General features: G+C 37.4%; 1 protein-coding gene across 5 annotated transcripts in view; it reads left to right on the top strand.

The window, feature by feature from the left end:
• Positions 1–19168, top strand: part of Ccdc15 (coiled-coil domain containing 15) — a 75912-nt gene that overhangs the window by 32804 nt on the left and 23940 nt on the right. For all 5 annotated transcript variants that reach the window (XM_055622090.1, XM_055622089.1, XM_055622092.1 and 2 more), the window contains 2 exons: positions 6644–6739; positions 8544–8647. In XM_055622090.1, coding sequence (XP_055478065.1) covers positions 6644–6739; positions 8544–8647 — 200 coding nt within the window. The remainder of the gene's footprint in view (positions 1–6643; positions 6740–8543; positions 8648–19168) is intronic.

The raw sequence follows: 19168 nt of genomic DNA, 5'->3' as shown, positions 1-19168 counted from the left end.
AGGAAAGGAAAGGAAAGGAAAGGAAAGGAAAGGAAAGGAAAGGAAAGAAGGAAGGAAGGAAGGAATAAGGGAAACAGAAAGAGACAGAGAAAGGAAGAGAGACAGAAATAAGAAAAGAAAGAATGAGAGAAAGAAAATCAAAGCTTTCACACTGTCACTGCTATTACTAGTTAAAGATACTTATTTGTTGTCAGTATTACCTATTCTGACTATATTAGAGCAAGAGTGATTTCTTTTTGGATGTATATTCCACAGTCCCTTATTTTTTCTTGTAGACCCTTGTGCCATTAATTATCCTGTATCATGAATATATCTTTTTTTAAATAATTTATTCATTTTTATTTTATGTGCGTTGGTGTTTAGCCTGCATGTATGTCTGTGTGTGGATGTCAGATCTTGGAGTTACAGACAGTTGTGAGCTGCCATGTGGGTGCTGGGAATTGAACCTGGGTCCTCTGGAAGAGCAGTCAGTGCTCTTAATCACTAAGCCATCTCTCCAGCCCCTCATGAATATATCTTAAATTACTTCCCTGTGTACATGTTCTCATGTGTTTTCCATTTTAACAAACAAACAACAAAAACAAAAAAACAAAACTACTTCAGACCAGAGAGATACGGATCATTGGTAGAGAGCTTGCCCCGCATTCGCAAGGCCCTGGCTTCCTTACCCGGAACTGCAAAAACAACAAAAACAAGACTCCTCTTGATTTCTATAGACAGTGGTTTTGAAGATACATAATTCTTCATGATACTTGTTTTTTTTTAAAACCAAATTGTGATTTGCAAATAATTTTACATGATCATGACAACCAGTTTATTTTAAAAAGAATAATCAATGATAACTAGCTATCTTTTTATCTTCCACTGACTTAGACACAGGCAGTTTCTTTGTTACCTATGTTCTTATTACTGTCCTCAGCAATACCCTTGAACTTAAATAGTGTTTAGAACGTCCCCAGGTCCATTCTTGTTAATAAATCAGTGGATACTTGTTCTTACACGCTGCTGACCTGCAGCATTTGAAAAACTAAACTGCTTGTTCCTGAAAAGGTTCCTGAAACCTTTTCTTCTTTGTGAACAGCCAGTTTCCAGATTCACTCCTAAAATTCTGGTCACTTTGTTTGAGCCTTTCTGCTTACTGAATTATTTAAATTACTAAACAGTCTCAGTTTCTCTCTCCCTCCCTCCTCATTCCTCCCCTTCATTCTCTTCCCTCCCTCTCCCTTTCTTCCCTTCCTCCCCCCTGCTCCTATTTCCCTCTCTTTTTTCCCCTCTCTCTTCCTTCTCCCTCTCTCCTTCTTCATCTCCACATATTTACTTTGTGACTTCAGCTGCCAGATATTTTTCTTTCTTTCTTTCTTTCATTCATTCATTCATTCATTCATTCAATCTCTTTACAGCCTGATCCCAGCTCCCTCCTTTCCTCCCAGTCCTACCTTCATGCCCCTTCCCCCACTTTCCCCTCACCTTCTCAGAGAAGGGAGGCTCCCAAAGGTTTTCAACCCACCTTGGCACCTCAAATCACAGCAGGACTAAGCACGTTTTCTCCCTCTGGGACCAAGTAGGAGAGGCAGCCCAGCTAGGGGAAGGGGATTCAGTGGCAGGTAACAGAGTCACAGACAGCTCCTACTGTTGTTGTTAGGGGGTCCACATGTTGACCAACCTGTACATCTGCTGCATATGTGTAGGGGGTTCTAGGTCTAGTCCATGCGTGTACTTTGGTCACTGATTCAGTCTCTGTGAGCCTTCATGGGCCCAAGTCAGTTGACTCTATAGGTCTTTTTGTGGTGTCCTTAACCCTTCCGGCTCCCTCTGTCCTTCCTTGCACTCTTCCACAAACCTCCCTGAGCTCATACTATTGTTTGGCTGTGAGTCTTTGCATCTGTTTCTGTCAGCTGCTAGATGAAGCCCCTCAGAAGGCAGTTATGCTATGTTCCTGTCTGCAAGCATAGCAGAGTATCATTAATAGTGTCAGGGGCTGACTGACTTCTATTGGGTGAGTCTCAAGTTGAGCCAGTTATTGGTTTGCTATCTCTTCAAACTCTGCTCCATCTTTATCCCCATACTTCTTAATTTTAGATAATTTTTCGATGAAAAAATTATTATTGTGTGTTTATGGCGTGACATAAATGTTATTCACATCCCATGGAATGTGTGTGGAGATACAGTTTTGTAGAGTTAATGTCATCATTAGCTTCACTTGTCACCTTGGCTCACCTGAGAAAAGGAAACCTCAGTTGAGGAATTGCTTCAATCAGATTGGCCTGTGAGCATGTCTGAGGGGAATTTTCGTATTTGTTAATTGATGTAGAAGGGCCCAGCCTGTTGTGAGTGATGCTATTCATCAGCAAGCCAGGGGAGGCAGGCAATGTAAGCAACATTACTCCATGGTCTCTGTTTTAGTTCCTGATTTAGGTTCCTGCCTTAGCTTTCCTCAATGATGGACTATAACCTGTAAGCCAAGTGAACCCTTTCATTCCCTAATTGCTTTTGGCTAGTGTTTGTCACAGCAGTAGAGAACTAAACTGGAATAGTTAGTGGTCTCCTACAGTTCCTTGAGTTTCAGGAATCAAACACAAGTCTCCAGGCTTGTGCAGCAAACACCTTTACTTTCTCAGTCATCTGGCCCCTTTAGATACTCATAAGGCAGACTGGGGGCAGTTTTGCATTGAACTTTTCTCTTCTATTCTTGTTGCCATCATTTGGCTTAGGCCGTTGCCATTTCTTAACCAGTCTTTTAATTTGACTTTAAGTATCTATCTTCAGTTTGTCTGATCTAGGAAACTTGATTTCCTGGCTTTGACTTTTCTATTACATTTCATTTATCTTTCACAATATGGTCACATAGAACCTGTTATTTAGAGATGCCAATTTAATTTTTAGTGTTCTCAAATTGATCAGTTAGAAGAATTCATTATTATAAATTTTTCAATGCAAAATATTAAATGCAGAGGTATAGATAGCATAAAGATCAAAGTTACCTTTCCATTTTTATTTCCTCAGCCTTTTCTTTCCTTCAGACATAACTATTATCAGCAGCTTAAGGCTCATCAGTCTACACCACTTAATTTGCATAAACATACATATATGTATGCTTACAAATAAAGTTTTGATTGGATTGTATATAGGCTGGATTTTTATATGACATTGCATATTGATTGTTCAACTTACTTTTTAAGCTTCACATATTGAACTGTGATAATAATAATCTTATTTTTATATGTAGTAGAGATATGCAAATATTTAGGTATACTTACACCCTCTTGGAGATGTTTCTAACTTCTTGTGCCTCTGACTTTTACATTTACCCACTAGAAGCCGGTAGCAGGACACTGCTCCAAGCCCACTCCTGCTCCAGATTATGACAAACAGAAATGCCTGTAGGCATTATCAGAAGTGCCTGGGAGATAATTTTATCCATAGACAAGTGTTAAAAGGAAAAGTATTTTAAAAATTAATATGGAGAATTAAAAATGAAATATGAAGAAGTAATTCTGTGTTTCTTGTAATGTATGATGAACACCTTATAAAACTTTTAAGAACAAAATGTTGGTATATATAAATGTACTACTTGGATAAATTCTTGTACATTGTTTAAATTCTAGAAATACACAGACAACCGGGATGTTAGTAGAGTGCTTGATTGATTAGTACAAGTAAAATCCCATGGTCCCACAATAAATGAGTGTTTAATTTTTTTAAATTGTTGTAAAATACATGTTACAAAATTTACCAAGTAAACAATTTTATTTATAATATAAATATATTTTTGAATTTTTGAAAGAGTCTTTATATATATCATACATAGCCCAGATTGGCCTTGAACATGAAATCTTGCCTTACAATCCCATTGGGATTGTAGATATCAGCCACCACAAAGCTCATTTTAAGGGTCTTCAAATATAAAACCCCGTGGCAGTAAGTACTTTCACATTGTTAGACAGCCTGTCAACTGACTATCTCTAAAACTTTTTTTAAACTGTGTATATCTGGAACTCTATACCAATTAAACAAAAGCCTCCTGCTCCCTTCTCCTGCACTATCCTGCTTCCAGTCTCAGAGTCTGATTGCTTTAAGTACCTTATGACATAGCTTCAAACAGTATTTGTCCTTTTGTGACTGTCCTGTTGCACTTAGCATTATGTTATAGCATAGTACAGTATTTTCACTTTAAAATTTTTAATAATATGTGTGTGTTGTATTTTGTTTATTGATTTATTGATGTGTACTTAGGTTGTTCTGAATAATACTTTAACACACATGAGTATATAACAGGGAAATGTCTCTTTCTGCTGCCGAAGCCAATAACTAGAGAAGCAGTGATGGGAGAAAGAGCTTTATTGGTAATAAGCTAGCAAGTGTGAGATGGAAGGCTTTCACACCCAAGTTCCATCTTGTCAGAGGTTCCAAGCTGGAAAGCTTGCATGGTGATTCTGGGAGTCTGTAGTCAGGTGAACACTGGATTGATGATTAATTCCTTTGTGTGTTTGTGCTGGGAAACCCATGCATGCAAGGCGAGTGTTTTACCATGGGGCTCTCCCCCTAGCCTGACAATTAATTCTTGTAGTAATTGATTGTGCTGACATGGTTTTGGTTCATAGGTCACCAGGAATTCCAGGCATTCCTCTTTCCTGTAAACCTAATGCTGATGAGTAGGAAGTCATCCTGCCAGTGGTTTTCTTGTATGGCAAGGCTGACATCAGTGTTAAGTATTTGGAAAGTGGGTCATAATGGACCAAGGCAAAGCAAACACAGTGAAAAATGGATTTACTCTACTGTTAGGGCATGAATTAACCAATTCAATTTCAGTTAGCAGACTTGTATTGTATGAGTGAATTTACTTACCTGGTTTGGACTATATAATACTTCTGGTCTCTGGGATAACAACTTAAAGAAGGAAACATTTATTTTGGTTCATGATTTTGAAAAATTCCCTCCCGTGGTTTCTTGGTCCCAGGTACTTAGATAGAACATCACTGGCAGCAATGTGTGAAGAAGCAGATGTTCAAGTCATGGTGGACACAAAGAGAGGAAGGGACTCAGGATCCAGCATAACCTTCAAATTCACACACCCAGTGAGCTACTTCCTCCAACTAGGCCCTACCTCCTAAACTTTCTAAAGCCTACCAAAGTAGCAACAATAGCCGGGGACCAGTATATGAACATACTGGGGTGGGGCATTCATATTCCAAGCATACCAGATTTGAAAATTTCTCCCATTTCCTATGTTGCCTTTTTACTTTCACAGTGTCCATTTGTGTGCACGTATTAATGTGGTCTAATTCATTTTTTTTATGATACCTATTTTTTTTTTTATTCAAGAAATTGTCAAATCTGGTTCTAAACAGCTTTCCCCTCTTCCAGGCATTCTGTGGTTTGCTTTCTTATGCTTACATCTCTTGATGTGACTCATGTTGAGTTCATTTTTGTAGATGGTGTATACTAAGGGCTGAGATCTATCTATCTATCTTATCTATCTATCTATCTATCTATCTATCTATCTATCTATCTATCTATCTTGTCGGGAAAGCCATTTCCTCAATACTATTTGTTGAAGAGACTGTCTTTTCCCAATGAATGATTTTGGCTTCCTTATCTAGAGCATTTGACCATATGTACGAGGTCTTATTTATAGTCATTTAGTTAATATTTATATTCATTGTTATTTAGTTACATTTGTTTTAGCTATTTCTGTGTAAAGGTCCTGATTTAGTGTACATGGTTTGGCTGGAGATATAACTCAGTAGTAGAGTGTTCACTACATGTGCACAAGCCCCTGGGTTTCACCCTCAGCACCATAAAAAAGAAAAATTATTATTTTTTCTTTACCATTGATCCCTTACCATTGATCTCAGCCAGCAGCATCAGAACTCAACTCTGAATAAAACTTATCTCATGTATATTTTCTCTGTAGGGCACCTACCCCACTGCATGCACCCAAGGCTGTTGTGCAAGGAATTGAACCCACATCACAACCTTTCTATGCTTAGGAGTGATAATATGTCAGTATATTGATAATATGTCAATATACTGAGGGGTGGAGGGTCATCTTGATGAGAGAAATTACCAACAACAGTACAAAAACACATCAAGTTTGTCACCAAGTAGACTGTGCAAAGGGTGCTTGTGTATCTGAGAGCTGAAACAGTCCAGCTGGCAACATGCATTTTTTTGTTACTCAAATCTTTATGTCTCCGCTTGTCTGCAACTGTGAATGTTGAACTTACATAGATGTGGATGAATTAGACAAGTTTGTAAATATGATGATGAGTACAAAATAAAGATTGGCTAAATGTACAATTCAGTAATTTGTGAGTATTTACTACAGTCAATATGAGAGTATTTTCATCACCTCAAAAAAATCCTGTTGCTAGGAACAGTCTGGTTCCTTAATCTCACCTCTAGTACTAAGGATCAATAACTTTTAAAATAAAGAATTTTAAACTATTTTTTTCTTTTTAAAAGTTAGAAATTATTGCTTAGGTTATAGAATGCTCAGGTAGGTGTACCAACTAACATGACTTTGTAGAGGATATAGTAGATACTTAGCCCCAGTTTCTTCCATGCCATACCAGACAGACACACCAAGAGGACTCACAGAAATTTTAGCAGTTTTGTCCTAATTTGTAATTGGATTTTGTAGCAGGTCTATGAGGAGTATCCATTGGGACTGAGCACTGAACCTCAAACTCGACTGGCGTTTCAGTCTGGAGTGGATCAAGAAGAAGACAAAAAAGAGGTATGCAGTGGTGCTGCTTCTGAATTCTGTGTGTAGTTGGAAGCAATTAACTAGTCCAAACAACAGGAATTCTGGGGCTGGAGAAATGGCTCAGCAGGTAAGAACATGCTGCCCTTTGAAAGAATCTGAGTTCAGTTCCCAGCCTCTACATGGGCCCTCACAACCATCTATAGCTCCAGTTTCAGGCAATCTGATGCCTTCCTCTGGCCTCTGCAGGCACATATGCACTTAAAAATACAGGCATACATACATGGAAAATGCTTTGCCAGCATGCACAAGAAATATGAAAGATTTGAGTAATCCAAAATGTATGTTGCCAGCTGGGACTCCCTTTGAATCAGCTCACAAACAAGCATACTTTTGCAATCTACTTGGTGACATATTTGATGCTTTTTTGTGCTTTAAAAAGGGTTGGTAATTTCTCTGATTAAGATCCATCCCCCAACACACACTATTCTGCTAACACAATATCACACCTAAGCATAGAAAGATTGTAGTGTAGATTTAATTCCTCGTGTAAGGGGTAGAGGGGGAGAGGCTGTTACGTGCCTTAAAGAGAAAATACACGTGTTAGATAAAATAAAAATGAATAAATATTAAAAGAAAAAATGGGTTGGAGAGATATCTCAGTGGTTAAGAGCACTGATTGCTCTTCCAATAGACCTAGGTTCAATTCCCAACACCTACATGGTATCTCACAACCATCTGTAACTTCAGTCCTAGAGAATCCGGCACCCTCTGTGGGCACTTCACATACATGGTACACAGTTGTACAGGCAGGCAAAAACATTCATACACATAAAAATAAATGTATTTTTTTAAATAGAAAAGAAAAACCAGAAATTCCAAAGATGTTAAGTCGTCATAATGTGCTTAACTTTCTTACAGGCTCCTGTAAGAAAGGGGCATTTGTGTGGAATCAGATTTGATCCAAGTGAATTTCTCTAGTTGTATATATTTGCCAGTATAACTTACATAAAATAATATTTTAAATATTTGGCTTTTCTTCCCCTTCAATGAAAAGGTAGTTTAAATTAAGAGTTTAAATCCTGTCCGTGTGCCAGTGTTAGATGTGAAACATTTTTCTGGTGCATCTTCAATAATAAGAGTCATTCTTTAGGATTCTTCTTACCAAAGCATATGTATAAATATGTCATTCTTTTGAGTAGCCTATGTCCTTGAAAGAGAATATGTTAATCCAGAGGTGTAAACAGATCATGACAGTATAGTACCACTTGCTTTTATTATGCTTATTCCATTTATGATCATGATAACCTGGATATACTTCATCCCATCTGAACTTCTCCCCATTATGTATGGCTAGGCTTGAAGTGTGTTTTTGTGATGTGATTTTAGTCTTTACAAGTTAAATGGGCTATTGTTCTATTATGAAATGCCTTTCTCTTTGTGCGGCTCTACTTTTATGATACTGCTTGAGAACACAGGGTAAATATAATATGTACCTTATTGTGTCAAATATAACAATTTCCTAGGTACTATTGACAAGTGGACTATACTAAGGGCAAACTGATATACTGCATTTTTCTTCAGATCATATTAACTATTTCAGCTTTTACTAAGGTAAACTAAATTTTCACTTTCACCGGTTTGTCTATTAACAATAGCTATGTACTTGAAAACATAATATTCTTATTGTATATACTGCCATGAATATAGAAGGAATTTAATGATCTTATCACCTGTAATCTCACTATCTTGACAGTTTTCTTTAGAATAAGAATATTGTCTTTCTTTGTAAAGTTGTCTGTGAATGGGCTTAATACTTTTAATCTCTTTCCTTTAGCGTCAAAAGCAGTATCTGAGACAGAGGAGGCTTTTCATGGATATTGAGAGAGAACAAGTAAAAGAACAAAATAGACAAAGGGAACAGAAGAAGAGAATGGAAAAGTAAGTTCCTTGATTTGTATTCTGAGGCTTAAATGATCAGTTAAGGTAATGTAATGCTTGCTAAGGCTAAGGGCTAAAAATCATCAGTTTTGGGCTCAGGATATAGTTCAGTGGTAAAACATATCCTTAGCATTCATAGTGCCCTAGGCTCAATCCCCAGCCACTATACCACTCGCTCCCCTAAAAGAAAAAAAGAAGAGAAGGATGAGCAATAATCAAGCAGTGGTTTTGTGGTTTTGCTCTAGAAATAATCACTTTTAATCTAGAGAAAGTGCTAAAGTTGTAGGTAAGTACACATATTATATATAATTTTCTGAGACAAAACTCACTTTGTAGGAACTCACTGTGTAGACTAAGCTGACTTTAAACTTGTCATCTTTTCCCTCTGTCTCCCAAGTGCTAGGATTACAAGTAGACTTCTGTATTTTACTTGTTTGACTTTTTTATACTTAAATTTTAGAACAGTTTGTATTAAAATTTAGCGATAGAGTTTCCAAATATCTTCTGCCCCAGACATGCACAACTTTTTCACTAGTAGAGTTTTGTTATACTTTGATAAGCCTACATCAACATTCTGTTACACAGAGTTCAAGGCATGCTTTTAGATTCATTGTTGGTATTGTATATTCAAGTATGTAGTAGTGAAATGTGTCACACACATATCATACAGATTATTTCAATTGCCCTGAAAACTCTGCCATTTCCTCCCTCTCAAGGCCCTCACTTCTCTGGTTCTGTGGTTTCTCCTTCTCCAGTGAGTGTGTAAGCTTTTCAGGTTGGTTTTCTATATTTAGGGATAAGTATTCTTTCACTTACTTTCCATGTTTTGGTGGTTGTTTCTTTTAAAACTGTGTGTGTGTTTAGGGGGCACTCATGCTTGTGGAGGTCAAAAGACAGCTTGTAACAGTCATTTTTCTTGCATCCTAAGGATCAAACTCAGGTTGTCAAGCTTGGTAGTTGGTTACTCTCATTTGTGCCACCATTGCGCCAGTATGTCTTGTTGTAGGTTACAAAGTTTGTAGCTGGGTAATAGTGATGTTTACTTTTCTCCTCTAGGAGCGTGCCTAGTCCCTTTCCAGCACCATCATCAGGAGGGGAAGCCCCACCTCCATTTCTTCATTTTAAATGATACTATTTTCTTATTTTGACTTTAAGAGTTTTTAATGTATGTGTTGAGTACAGGGTCCTTGCAAAATCTTTTGAAATATTTTCTTTCAGTCTCTGTCATGTCTTTTCATTCTTTTAACAATGTCTTTTTTCAGAGCAAAAGATTTTAATGAAGTCTAGCGTATCATTCCTTTTTCATGGATTAATTCTACATACTTAAAACACTAGCTTTGTCAGTTCTGTTATCTTCTAGGAGTGATATGGTTTTATTTTATGTTTAGGTTTGTAATTCATTTTGAGGGGTTTTTGTTTCTGCTTTTAAAGACAAGGCCCAGGCTGGCCTGGAACTCAATGAATCTAAGAAGAATCCTGAACTGCTGTTTCTCCTCCCTGCTCCTTTCAGTATTGAGACTATAGTTCTTGATTCCATGATGCCTAATTGAGAAGTGGGTCATTTGTTTGCTTGCTTGCTTTGTGATATTTTTGAAAACATAATCTTGCTGTTTAGCCCAGATTGGTCTTGAACTCATAATCTGTCTGTTTCAGCCCCTGAAGCCCTGGGATTATAGATATGTACCACCATGCCTAGCTGCACGTTTTCAGTTAAGTTTTTATAAGAAAGACAAGGTCTGTTTTGCTACCACTATTTATTATGTCTTTTATTCATTATGTTGTCTTTGCATCTTTGTGAAAAATCAGTTGATTGTATTTATGCAATTCTATTTCTGAAATCTCTGTTCTGTCCTATTGATCTATTTGTTCATTCCTTTGAAAATACCACCCAGTCTTGATTATTTTAGATGTTTATTAAGTCTGGAGTATCACCTGCATTCTTTCCCTCTTATGTTGTATCAGTTTTACTTCATAAACTTTAGAATTAGTATATCTGTGTCCATGTGATAACTTGTTTAATTGTACTGTAATTCTGCGCTTTGTGGGCAAGGCTAAGAGAACTAGCATTTCGACAGTACTTGGCTGTATAATTTTTCAGGTTTTTTTGTTTGTTTGTTTGTTTTGTTTTTTAACTATTTATTTTACATGTGTGAGTATTTTACTGACATGTATGTTTGTGTACCAGAGGCATGCATGCCTGTTTCCCACATAGGTCAGAAGCAGGAGTCAGATCTCTTGGAACTGGAGTTACAGACATTGTGAATGGCCTTGTGGGTGTTGAGAGTTAAAGTGGAGTCCCCTGGAAGAACAGTCAGTGTTTTTAACTGCTAATTTCTCTAGCTCTGCTTTTTTTCTTTCTTTTCTTTTCTTTTCCTTCTCCTCCTTCTCTTTTGATTACTAACATAATAAAATCTCTCTTTTGATCACTAATATAAATGTATTTTTAAATCTGTTTTTTTTGTTCCCAATTGACATATAGGAAAATGACTAAAAAAAATGAAACATTTACCTTTTTATTTATTTATTTATTTTTATAATTTATTCACTTTGTATCATCGCTGTAGCCCCATCCCTCATCTCTTCCCAATCCAACCCACCCTCCCTCTTCTCCTATGCCCTTTCCCTAGTCCCCTGAAGGGGAGTTTCTCCTCACCTTCTATCTGACCCTAGCTTATCAGGTCTCATCAGGACTAGCTGCATCATCTTCCTCTGTGGCTTGGCAAGGCTGCAGCCCCCTGCCCCCAGGGGCAGGTGATCAAAGAGCCAGTCACTGACTTCATGTCAGAGACAGGTCCTGTACCCCTTACTGGGGAACCCACTCAGAAACTGAGCGGCCAATGGGCTTCCTTTCAACAGGGGGTACCTTTTCATTTTTTAGAACATTTTTTTTTTTTTTTGTAAAATACTATAACTGCTGTTAGACTATTTGTTTTTGTTTTGTTTTGTTTTTTGTTCATTTTTTTTTTAATTTTACTTTATTTACTTTACATCCAAGGGTGTTCCCTCTCTCCTCTCCTCCCAGTCCCCCTAAAGTGACTTTTTATATAAGCCTGCTGTTATTATTAGTGTCAAGAGTGTTTTTTCACTGATTCTTTTAGGATTTTTTTGTGTAGCTGAACGTAATATCTTTGAACAATGACATTTCCTTCCTAGTTTCTAACCTTTATTTCCTTTTTGTCTGGTTGCATTTGCAAAGATTCCCAGTGCAATGTTGAGAGAAAATGTTCAAGGACTATTTTTGGTTGTTCCTGAGTTTAGTAAGGAAACAAGCTTACAGTTTCTCACCATTAAGTATGGTCTTAGCTTGTGTGTGTGTGTGTGTGTGTGTGTGTGTGTGTGTGTGTGTGTATATATGTATGTATGTATATATATATATATATATATATATATATATATATATATATATATATGCATATGGAGGTCAGAGGTAGATGATGTCAGGCATCTACCTCCATCACTTTCCACCTTATTTTTGAGATAGAGTCCCTCGTTGAATCTAGAGTTTGATATTTTGGTTAGGATAGCCCCTGGAATTTTCATGTTTCCATTTCTCAATGATGGAGTTACCACACCTGGCTTTTACACAAGTCCTGAGTTTGCACATACTCATCCTATTAAGCTATCTTCTCACTTCTCTGAAATGGGTATAATACCTATCTTCTGGTATAATGATTACATGAAGTGGAGAAATATAAAGAACTTACTATTATGTCTGTTCTGTCCTTACTAAAATTACTGTAAAGAGTCACTATCACTGCCATAATGTTTAATAAATAGAGGACAGGCAGATGGAGAAAAGGAGACCCAAAAATGTTAATTCAAGTACTAAAAGTGATACAGGGATCATCTGCGCTAACATTTCTTACATTTTTTTATTCTTAGTACCCATTTTTTTGCTACTTTGGGTATACAGTTTTATAAGTGGTATGTAGTTGAAAATTTACTGAGAAATCATAAATTTACTTTCTTGATATCATTATATATGTAATTATATGGAGACAATATAATAATAAACTTTTGCTACCTATTAAAGATGAGGACATTTGCATACCAATGAAATGAATATGCTAATTTAGTTTTTATAACTGATTTGAATATTTGACCTTTAGGATGTAGAGGATTTTCAGTATTTTTCAGAGTTGATATTTTGATTTGATAATCATTAATGCTGAGAATTCACTTCAAATAAAGACATTGTACAAAATGGGTGAAGTATGCCTAGAGCCTTGTTAGATGTTGTTAGAAATTCTTTTCTACTACCAAGCCAAAATGTATGTAATGGTTTTTAAGTTAGCAACTGTTAATAGTTTTTAAAAATAAAATATTCTAACACAATACAATCTAAAGATTTACTAACTTGGAACTTAACAACTGATACAATCTTAAGATATAGTAATTTGATCCTGAGGAATGATGTAGGAACATATAGAAAGTCTTTGTTTTAAAAGCAGGAAACTTTCTGTGAAAAACACTGCAGTTTGCAACATAACAGTATTCTCAATTCTCTGCTGAGGTATTTCAGACAGTGCTTAATGTCACGGCCATGCACAGAAAAAAAGTGTGCACTAAGTTTAAAATCAATGCTGTAGGGAAGTCATTTTCATCATTATGTATTCAGAAACCTTTCACTGTTGCCAAAATTGTATGGCCCCTCTATTAAGTTGTATAATCCTGTATGAGAGTGGCACACAGTTTAAAGAAATTGGGAGCTGGAGAACCAGAGCAAATTCCCACCCTAAACAACACTATCATCTGTCTTGTTTTTGATGAATGAAGATGTTTTGGAAGCACAGGGAACTGGGCATGGTTGCAGTGAGTCTTGGCCAGGGACACTTAAGAGGCTGAGCAAATGGCAATTTTGGTGAGAACTCAGGCACACATAGCCAGAGACTCCATTAAGAATCATCTAGGCCTTGCCTTTTGAGACAGGATCTCACTATGTACCCCAGACTGCTCTCAAATTCCACCTGCTTGACTGCTGTTACAGGCATGTACTATCATGCCCAACTTTATTATTAGACCCAGAGCCTAGCTGTGTACCTTCTAGTCAAACGCTCGACTACTGAACTACACCCTGAACTCGTATGTTATTTCTTCTCCTTCTCCCTCCCCCTTTTTGCTCTCCGCTCCTTTTCCTTCTCTTCGTCCTCCTCTTTGTGGTAGTTTTCCTTCACTATCTGCTCCTCATCGATTTTTATTCTAAAGATTTTTTTAAGTATGTATATATATGTGTGTCTCTGTGTGAGCCTGTGCACCTGACTGCAGGTGCTTTTAGAGTTCAGAACAGGGTATTAGATTACCTGGAGCTAAAGTTACAGGCAGTTTTAAGTTGCCTGATGTGGGTGGGTGGGAACTGAACTCTTGTCCTCTGTAAGACCACTGACCCATCTCTTCATCTCATTTTGTTTATTTGTTTTTCAATATATAGGATATTATATAGACCAGGGTATCCTTAAATACCCATGTAGCCAAACATGGCCTTGAACTCCTGATTCTTTTATCTCTACCTCCTATGTGCCAGAATCACAGGTTTAAACCATAATACTTTGACAACAGTATATTTTCTCTCTCTCTCTCTCTCTTCCCTTAGTTGACTTTTTAAGAGTACTTCCTTCTGACTGAATGTCCTAGTTCCTTCACAGTAGAGTGTACAAGGACTGAGGAAGTTTTTAGTGTGACAGTCCACTGGTGAGACCAGATTTCCTTTGAGGTGCTTGTGTTTTGTGTATGTCTTTATTCTTATTTATATCCCAGCCCAAGGTATGTAACAATACTGATGATGTTGTTATCTAAAAGCCACTTTATGGTAAGTGTGCTTGTACATTTGGCTAGGCTGATGTGTCCTGGCAAAAATCATTATCAAGTTGTCTAGTATGGTTTTTGGTAGATTTCTAATATTTCAGGGTTTTGTTTGTTTGTTTGTTTTTGATGTCAGGCTTCATGTGGCCAAGGTTGATCTTAAATTTACCATATAGTTGAGGACGACCTTGAACTTTTGATCCTCCTGCCTGTTCAAGCATAGTTAGCACCTTTCAATTGCTGAGATTGCAGGTATGCTTTGTGTATGATAGGCAAGCAGTCATCTAAACTATACTGCATGTGCAGCTTAGCTCTTTTGTATTTACAATGTTCTTTAGAACTGTGGTTATATAATCTTTCTCAATTACAACAGTAGAGTCTAAGGAAGGATATTGGCTCTGAGGAAGTCTGTAATACCTATGCCATATTTATCTTAATATGTCTTATCTTTTGGCCATAATTATGGTCTGATCAACATTAAAGATATCTTTCAGTTCTTTGTGGGCCTGTCAGGCTAAAGACAGAATAGAAATGTATTTAGCTGAAACCAATATGCCTCTCCTGTAGGCTTGTTGTCTAGCCTAAATCATATGACAAATGGCATAATCAGTGGGAAATTTTTTAATTAAATTTAAATTAAAAGATACAAACTTTTCTCCTTAAGAATTTTATTGCTATCTTCTTCTGGATAATCGTTTTCTTTGATTTAGACTCTTGACCTTAGAAAATAATATGAAAGTTACTGATGATTTTACAGGTGGCACTGGAAGACATAAAATCATCTTGTTCATACAAAGTTAACTTTTTTTTTTTTTGCTTTTTTGTTGTTGTTGAAGAAAATAAGTATGCATTGTTTAATGGAGATTGTGTTTTAACTTGATGGCAGAAACCACTTTCTAAAATAATTATGGATCTGCTTTTTAAGCATGAATTGATAACTAATCCTTCTTGCCCACTTATGAGAGTGAAATTATAGAGTTCCATTAATTTAGCAGCTACTTATTGGGCTACTATTTATTGGTGGATGTCTTAGATTTAGAGGTATGTGAAATGAAAAAAATACAATACCAGTCTTCAAGAATAAGGGAACAAATAAATAAGCAAATCATCATTGTGCTTTGTATGCTATAAGGCAACCATTCCCAGCTCTGCTTCCTACCTCCTTATAAAATGAGGATAATATTATGTTTTTTGTAAAGGTGCTGTGTTGATTAAAATAAGGTAGTGTCTTACCTAAATGAACTTGAATTCTGTAATGTAGTACATTTTCAGTAGCTATTAGTGGCTGCTATTGTTATGAGAAATAAAAGAATATGTGGGAGCACAGAAACTGTTTTTAAACCAAACATGAGAGTCTAGGTGGCAGAGAGGATGACTTCTCAAACCTAGGTTTTGAGTTACTAGGGGGGAAGGAAGAGACAGTAATTGTAGGTTAAAGTACCAGCATTGCAGAAACGATTATTTGTGAGATAATATGACATTTCTGATGTGATCAGAGTTAAATAAATGGCAAGATGTGAACCTTAACACAGAAAGACAAGTTTACATTCCCACCAACAGTGGAGGAGGGTTCCCCTTTCTCCACAACCTCTCCAGCATGTGTTGTCATTTGAGTTTTTGATCTTGGCCATTCTCATGGGTGTAAGGTGAAATCTCAGGGTTGTTTTGATTTGCATTTCCCTAATGGCTAATGAGGTTGAGCATTTCTTTAAGTGCTTCTCTGCCATTTGATATTGCTCTAATGAGAATTCTCTGTTTAGCTCTGTTCCCCATTTTTTAAGTGGATTACTTGGTTTGCTGCTCATTAGCTTGTTTAGTTCTTTATATATACTGGATATGAGTCCTCTCACTCATATAGACATACAATGTAGGACAAACCCACTAAAATCTATGCATCTAAAGAAACCAAGCAAGAGAGAGGACCCTAACTAAAATGTTCAATCCCCACCTGAAAGGCAAAGAGGATAGACATCAGAAGAAGAAGAAAACAGGAAACAACCTAGAAACCTGCTACAGAGGGCCTCTGAAAGCCAGAAGAAGAAAACAAGAAACAAACTAGGAACCTACCACAGTGGGCCTCTGAAAGCCTCTGCCCTGCAGACTATCAAAGCAGATGCTGAGCCTGATGGCAGAGTGAATGGAATTTTATGTAAGAAATAAGAAATAGTAAGAGCTGGAGAGGACAGGAACTCCACAAGGAGAGCAACAGAACAAGAAAATTTGAACGCAGGGAACTTCCCAGAGACTCATACTCCAACGACTATTCATGGAGATAACCTAGAACCCCTGCACAGACGTAGCCCATGGCAGGTCAGTGTCCAAGTGGGTTACCTAGTAATGGGAAGAGGGACTGCCTTGGACATAATCTGATTGGTCTGCTCTTTGATCACCTCCTCCTGAGGGGGGAGCAGCCCTACCAGGCCACAGAAGAGGACAATGCAGCCACTTTTGACGAGAACTGATAGACTAAGATCAGAAAGGAGAGGAGAATCTCTCCTATCAGTGGACTTGGGGAGCGGCATGCATGCAGAAAGGGGGGGGAAGGGTGGGATCGGGAGGGGAGGAGGGAGGGGCTTATGGGGGGATACAAAATGAATAAAGTGTAATTAATAAAAAAATAAAAAAAGTTAAAAGAAAAGTTATAAAAAAAAAAAAAACCAGAAAGACAAGATGATAAAGAGCTTAGTGTGTTAGGAGGAAATTGGACTTTAAACTGAGAACAGGAGCCCAGTTAGAGGCATTGTGGGAATAGATAAGACTTACTTCTAGGAGGTTATTGAAATAAGACAAAGAGTGAAACCAATTTAAAATATATACTAAGCCCTTGTTGTGAGTCAGCGGCATCACACAGATTACCGTGTTCTGTTGATCTAGCTATCTTTTACTACGAGTCATTGTGTGTCAGTACTCTATTAGGTGTGACACTGAGTGCTGTAGAGACTTGATAAGAGAAATAGAGGTAGATAAATAGGTAAGATAGATAAAATAATCTTTTCATTTTAAAGATGAGACGATGAGCCCTACAAGGCTAAGCTTTCTACCTAATATAAACCCACACACCTATGAATACTTGATTTTTGACAAAGCAGCCAAATCCATTCAATGGAAAAAAAAAAAAAAAAAAAAAAACCAGCATCTTCAACAAATGGTGCTGGTCCAACTGGATGTCTACATGCAGAAAAATGAAAATAGATCCATATTTATCACCCTGCACAAAACTAAAGTCCAAGTGGATCAAAGACCTCAACATAAAACCAGATACTCTAAATTAGTTAGAAAAAAAGTGGGGAACAGCCTAGAACTCAGTTGGCACAGGAAACAACTTCCTGAACAGAACACCAACAGCACAGGCTCTAAGAGCAACAATCAATAAATAGGACCTCATGAAGCTGAAAAGCTTCTGTAAAGCAAAGGACACCATCATCAAAATAAAACGACTGCCTACAGATAGGGGAAGGATCTTCACCAACCCTATATCTGATAGAGGGCTGATATCCAGAATATATAAAGAACTAAAGAAGCTGAAAAGTAACAAACCAAGGAATCCAATTAAAAAATGGGGAACAGAGCTAAACAGAGAATTCTCAATAGAGGAACATCGAATGGCAGAGAAATACTTAAAGAAATGTTCAACCTCATTAGCCATTAGGGAAATGCAAATCAAAACAACCCTGAGATTTCACCTTACACCCATGAGAATGGCCAAGATCAAAAACTCAAGTGACAACACATGCTGGAGAGGTTGTGGAGAAAGGGGAACCCTCCTCCATTGCTGGTGGGAATGTAAACTGGTACATCCACTTTGGAAGTCAATCTGTCGCTTACTCAGACAATTAGGAATAACACTTCCTCAAGACCCAGCTATACCACTGCTAGGTATATACCCAAAACTTGCTCAAGTACACAACAAGGACATTTGCTCAACCATGTTTGTAGCAGCTTTATTCGTAATAGCCAGAACCTGGAAACAACCCAGATGTCCATCAACGGAGGAATGGATATGGAAAGTGTGGTATTTTTACACAATGGAATACTACTCAGCAATCATAAATGAGGAAATCATGAAATTTGCAGGCAAATGGTGGGATCTAGAAAAGATCATTCTGAGTGAAGTATCCCAGAAGGAGAAAGACAAACATGGTATATACTTGCTTATATAGACCTACAAGAAATAATAAACATAATGAAGTCTTTACACCTAAAGGAGATAAACAAGAAAGCCGACATGAGGTAAGATGATCAATCCTCACTTAGAAAGACCAATGAGATGTGCATAGGACGTATGACAGGAGTCTACCACACAAGGCATCTGGAAGACCCTACCAAGCAGCGTTTCAAAACAGATACTAAGACTCATAACCAAACCTTCGGCAGTAGGGGACTATCTCTGATAGGAACTCAATGGTAGGCTCTTTGACTTCCTACCCCCCAAGGGAGGAGCAGTTCTGCTAGGCCACAGAGGAGGACTTTGCAGCCAGTCCTGAAGATACCTGATAAAACAGGGCCAGACGAAAGGGGAGGAGGTCCTCCCTAATCCGTGGATTTGGAAAGGGGCAGGGAGAAGCTGAGGGAGGGAGAGTGGGATTGGGAGGGAATAAGGGAGCGGGATACAGCTGGGATACAGAGTTAATAAAATGTAACTAATAATAATAAACAATAAAAAATATATATGCTCTCACAAAAAAAGAAAAAATATATAAAATAAAAATTTAAAAATACTGC

This window comes from Psammomys obesus, unplaced genomic scaffold (assembly GCF_907164565.1).
Source record: "Psammomys obesus unplaced genomic scaffold, mPsaObe1.curated_primary_1811, whole genome shotgun sequence".
Taxonomy (NCBI): Eukaryota; Metazoa; Chordata; class Mammalia; order Rodentia; family Muridae; genus Psammomys; species Psammomys obesus.
The sequence above is the reverse complement of the archived record's forward strand: the minus strand, read 5'-3'. Positions and strand labels throughout refer to the sequence as shown.